A 6,023-nucleotide genomic window follows, 5' to 3' on the forward strand; every position below is an offset into this window, starting at 1 on the left:
AGGATTTTTTTTTATGTCACATGAGAAGTGTAAACCCCTAAATAAAATGGGGGAATTACTTCTCTCATCAGGTACAAAAATGAAGTTGAGTTATTTCCAATGCTACATCAGTCAAATACATATTATGAGTATGTTCACCAGTGATAAATAGGATATTTTCCCCGCAAAGAATTCAAGCTGAACTTAAACCTAATATTAACTACAAAGATCATGCTAGATTACATCAAAACTGATATGGAGTCTATAAATTAGCTAGTATACTATATTTGAGGACTTGAACCTAAAGGCACTAATGTTATACAGATGAATCTCGACTAGTAAATAGGTTTCGTGAATCACGAAGTTACCAGAGACACATTTGGACCCAGTAAGCAACAGTTGGAATTGGAAGCAACATTCAATTATGTACATGAATGTGGAGAATGAGAATCCATTATCAATTGTCAGATGTACCATCATATTATCTTGATGTCATCTTTCCCCACCCTCAAGCTCTTCTTGATCCTCAAATTGATTATCTTCTTTAGTGTTGTTTACTTCTCCATCAACTTCATGATTTCCAACACTTTGTCCAAAGAACAACCCAGATACAGAATTATCCTCATCTACCTCTTCTTCATTTTCCTTATCTTTTAATTCAGAAAATGTACCAGTGTCCATCCATGCAGGACACCTGTGAGCACTACCAAGAGCTGTCCAAGCTTGGGAAGTTGAAGGACTAGAAGAATTCTTTGATACCTCAAAGGGGTCACGCCTCCAGCAAGAACATTCAGGGACTGGATGAGAGAGAAAGGATAATGGTTTTGAATTATTTGATGCTTCAATGATTCCATCAAGTAATGTTTTTCTCAAATGCCTGCGAACTGATTTTAGCCAAGTATGATTTGCCCGATACATGTTGTCACGAATCTCATCTACGAGTTTAGCAGCTTCCTTTCTGCATCAGCAAAAAAAAATGATTGCAAGGAATTAAAATTGCAAATCTTCTTCAAGTTTAAAATAGCACTTCCTTAAGTTTTGTTTTATAATTATTTATGAATTTACCAAAGCTTCCTAATCATCATGCTCTGATGCATTGCTTGATGTTGTCTTGGATTTTTAATGGCATAGTTGACAAGAAACATTATGTTCAGGTTTTATTAGGAAACACCTGAAAGCTTCTGTGTTATATTCCACTTACTGAATTGATAAGATAAATGAGATTATGAAACTTACGAGCATTTCATATCTAACCTGACTGATAAAAACATTCTGTATGGTGTTTCAAAGTTATTTCCAGAGCAAAAATGCATTGAAAACATTCATAGGCACATATATCCAAATAGAGGTATTTACCTGTAGGGTCTAAATGTCTTTGATGCAGCTGACTGGTATAGCCTGTGCCCCATCACCAAGCTAGCAAAATTTGGATGCCCCTTTCCGTCACGGTCAAATCCAGGGATGAATACATCAGCTTCAACACAGATCATATAGTCAATAGCCTCCCATAGTAATTTATGGGCATTGGTCCTTAGTTCCATGATTGTGCTATCAGGCTCATTATCACTCTCAGCTACCCAACCCCACCAACCCTCTATGTTATATGATTTGGGCCTTGCTGGAGGTGGAGGAAGTGGGCGAGGACGTGGACCTGCATTCTTCCAAGTTGCAAGCTTTGTTACTTCTTCAACGAAAGGTGGTGGCCCGTGAGGAGTATTAACAAGGTTAATCTCTTGCCCATAAAGCCTAATAAGCTCCCAAGGAATGCTAAGAGAAGTTCTATCAACAACATTTTCAAACATAGCATGAAGGGGAATCAAAGTTCTTTGACCACCAAAGACTTCTCCCCCAGACACATATATAACTGCATCTCTTGAGTATCCATAGGCACGCAGAAGAATACCAATCTGCAAGAGATAAAAAATGTGGATCATAGAATAAGCTTTAGTATAAAATTGCAACAACTGTTAATGACCAAAGTTTGGAGAGTCTATGCAACCAACTCATTGACAATGAACAATTTGACTTGCCTAAAGTTCAAAACAAACACTCTCACCTCCTCAGGCATTAAAGGACAGGATCCATTCAGTCTTGCTTCAGCTGAGTTGACTGAAAGCTTCCCCTTGACAATCCCACGTTTTATCATCCAAGATCTTTTGTGTTGAATGAGCTCGGTATGCACATCCTAGCAAAGAATGTAAGGACATTACAGCTCAGATAAGAAAAGCTGGTAGGTTTAAGAGACAGTTAACATAGATTGAATCATATACCTGGAACAGTTCTGCACAACCATGATATGCTAAAGATTCTCTAGTCATGCCAGGGTCAAAGGCAATGAATGGATGACCAGGAGCTCGTAACCTACAATTGTATCATGAACTATACAGAAACCAAAAGAAGGGGGGGAAAGTATGGAAGAGAAGAACAAACAAATTTAAGATAGAGGTGAAATGAAGTTCCTCTTGCCTCTGCAAAATCTTAGCAGAAAGTTCCTGAACTTCCTGTCGGAACTGAAGCGCATGAAAAGAAACTCGACATCTCAGCCTTTGATATTCTTCAAAATCGGGAGGAAGAATGGCCTAAGAAAGGAGAAAAGGGAGGAGAAGCAAAGAGAAACAATAATTAATTGGTGCATTGAATAAAGGCACAATAAGAAGTAAGAACCATTTTAAACAACCTACAGGTGTAGAACGAGATGAGAAATAGTACAAAGGAAAAGAGAGGACAGGAAGCTGAAGAACTGGATAAAGAAGAGAGAAAGATTTTTGGAAGAGAGCATAGTCTATGCCGTATGTATATATCCCTCAATATGGTAAACATCTATGCAGTAATCAATGAGTAAGCTTATCACAAGCAACCCCCCCAAACCAATTCAAAAATTCAGAATATAAATAATAAAATAAAATTCCTCAAATTATGCCCCACATCTAAATTGTTCTTCATCCCATCATAGGATATCCAACACTAAAATAGACCTGGTGTATCAGAGATCAAATAAGTAGGTCAAAATTTAATCTCAAAATCATTAGCAAAGTGAACAAAATAGTCAACTACATTGCAATCAAGTTTAGCATCTATATCATCACAATGCAAAAGAAAGGGGGCTTACTAGACGATTGAATTTTAGCTTAGTCAATTCCATTCAAACAAAATAAACAAGTCGAACAAATTAACCTCTGAATTTGAACTCCGGTAAGGAAAAATTAAGATCAAAACAGGTGAAGCACAGGCTGTCTTTACCTGCAAGCATCCACCATCGGAAATAACTAGTTCAACCACTGAATGCTTCTTTAATATAGGGAGAACATGATGCAAATAATAAAAAGGTGATGCTGAATTTGGCACTTTAAACACAGGAATCTCCTTCTTTCTCCTTGCACCCTTTAGATTTTTTGGAAGAGTTCTCACAACTTTGACATCTTTTGCTAATGAGAGCACAAATTGCTCCTCATTATATAGGTATGCAAAACTCTTGAACTGAGAGCTGGATAAAGATATTTATTGAAAGAAATAGTTTAAATACATAATTTAGAGCACATCACACTGAGTTAAATGTAAACTTCTGTAATTCCTTTGAAGAAAAGGAACCTTATTCCCTTGCTGCTGGTTGTTGATAGGATTTCAGGCATTGCTAATGTAGCATTAAGAAGTCGAGAAACCACAACCACATCGCATATCTGAAAAAACCAGATAATAATACACTTTCAGTTCAATATGATCTAAATATAATAGCATACAGAACCTGAAACATGATGCCCTCACCGAATTCCTGATTTCATAGAAACCACCTTGTATCCGGACAAAGATAAACCCATTTGTTTGTGAATCAGCATCTGTGAGTAAAGATAGACATCTTTTCTTTCAGAGAGAATATATATACAAGGATTAACAGCAATCTACAGAAATACAAGCTTCTTCCCTCCCGCAAGGACCTTGTTTGGTTTTGCATATAATCCAAAGTATGAAAACCAGGGTAATATTATTTAAAATAAGCTAAATCTTACATACAAAAATATCAATCAAGAAACAAGAACAAATACATATACTGAATAGTGAGCAAAATATCTGATCCAACAATTCAATAATCTGCATAGTGAAATCTTTATGTGCAACAAAAATCTGACAATCCTGGTATATATTGTATACACAAAACATCACAGAAAATGACATGAAAAACGAACGCCAGAGTTGAGGCAAAATAAAATCAGGGCAACCGATGACCATACTGGTCAAACTTTCACATAGACAACATTATGGAGATACACAAATGAAAGTCCAGACTCCACAGCACCCTTCAAATTATTTGATATTTCATATTCTCAAAGAAGCATTCTATTCTAGGTGGTATATTTGCCTAGCAATGATCAAGTCAGAAATAAGCAGTAAAACTCTTATAAGAATTAGGATGGTATACATATTCAGAAATCAACCATCGTGCTTTGTTTCATAGGTGAAAGATAGTGTGACAATTAAGTGTCAAGAAGGAGCATTACACAGAAGGGAATTAGAGACCTAGTCACACACGATCATGTTGCCAAGAAGGAGCAGTACACAGAAGGGATATAGAGTCATAGTCACACACTATCATACGCTTACACACAAGATAGAGGCACTGCACATGCTTACATATATAGAAGCCTTCATATAGAAAGCATCATAACCTGATAATCCTAAGTTCATTTTTTTATAGTAGTATAAAAGAAGCTACAAAATATTAATTCTTCCTAATATTCTGATTATAATAGTATACTCAACTCACTTTGGCAATAAAGAACAATTAACAGAAAACAACAAAAGCAAACAAATAAACAAAATAAAAAAAATAATTCACAAGTTTGGTCAGCTGATAAATCATTTTCATGGACCAGCATAAAATCCTCCTCAGTTTGAAGCAGTAGAATGTTTAGCACCAAGATGAAATGGTTAACTGACCAGCATAATATCCTCGGGGATTTGAGTCAGGATACAAGGATTCAAGAGGCTTTACCGGACCCCATAGTCTTCTATACGAGGGACTCTGCAGCACAAATAACAGGTAAAGTTTTAAAATGGATACACAACAAAATTCAAATAAAAAGATGAAAAACAAAAAATACACAGACGAAAACAAAGTCTAAAAGCCAATCAGCTTATGACTCCAAATACTTAGGAGACACATTGTAATCCAAATTCAGTTAAATGTACGAACCGACTGATCCAAGCCAAGGAACAAAGAAATAAACAAAAACACAGCATCTGATTAAGACCCACATGAGGAAAATGACAATGAATGCAACATCTTTGTCATTTTCTGGAGTACAAAGCCAAAATTCTGAACCATGAATCTCCCTAGAACAAAGGGATTGCCAAAGCAATGTAAAGAAAAATCTGGACTTGAAGAAGTTTAATACATAACCCAAAAAAAAAAAAAAAAAAAAGTGGAAAAAAGTTGAGATCTTTGAGTGAGATATGATAATAGAACATTACATTTGTGGGAAAATATGGCTTCTCAAAGATGGGTCTCCAAGAGAAGATTGTGACTGAGGACTCATAGTCTGCAACGCCCATTTGTGTGAATCTAGCAAGAAGAAAGTGTATGAAGATAGAGAAAGCTGATAGCACAAGCCCAACCAGACCAACCCATTTCATCTTGGACTTCATCTTCACTTCCCCTTTCATTGAAGAGTTAAAATAACCTCTCTCTCTCTCTCTCTCTCTCTCTCTCTTCAGAGCTGCAGCACCATAACCCAGAAGGAAGAAGAAGAAAAAGAAGGAAGCAACTAAGCAAGGAAGTGTAGTGGAGGGTTCAGTAGAAAAGTCTGAGAGGCAATGAGATTGAGAAGCCACGTGCTAAAACATGGTCTTCTGTCTTAAAACACATACACAAACCACAAGGACTGTGCTGTTTTTATTTGAGTTGGATAAGGACCAGCCCTAGCTTATGTTCTTGTTTAGTTGTTTTTCTTTCCCTTGTTTTTAGAAGAAAAAATAAATAAATATTTTTTCTGTTTTATTTTCCCGGAAAATTTTGTCAGTTTGAAGAACATTAAAGCCGAAGGTGCAGC

The 6,023-nt window shown here is 36.3% G+C and overlaps 1 protein-coding gene across 1 annotated transcript; it reads right to left on the reverse strand.

The window, feature by feature from the left end:
- LOC133290213 (O-fucosyltransferase 27-like) lies at positions 1–5,813 on the reverse strand. The gene is made up of 10 exons (XM_061488272.1): positions 5,446–5,813; positions 4,912–4,996; positions 3,742–3,812; positions 3,568–3,656; positions 3,220–3,463; positions 2,446–2,558; positions 2,250–2,340; positions 2,036–2,164; positions 1,336–1,886; positions 1–937 (listed from the first exon to the last, which is right to left on the reverse strand). Exons 1-10 carry the CDS (start codon positions 5,635–5,637, stop codon positions 472–474), a joined length of 2,031 nt encoding a protein of 676 aa, XP_061344256.1. The 5' UTR covers positions 5,638–5,813; the 3' UTR covers positions 1–471.
- Between the last annotated feature and the right edge of the window lie 210 nt (positions 5,814–6,023).

Source organism: Gastrolobium bilobum, unplaced genomic scaffold, assembly GCF_033153095.1.
Source record: "Gastrolobium bilobum isolate Gb01-03AN ecotype WA unplaced genomic scaffold, APGP_CSIRO_Gbil_v1 utg17055, whole genome shotgun sequence".
NCBI classification, from domain to species: domain Eukaryota; kingdom Viridiplantae; phylum Streptophyta; class Magnoliopsida; order Fabales; family Fabaceae; genus Gastrolobium; species Gastrolobium bilobum.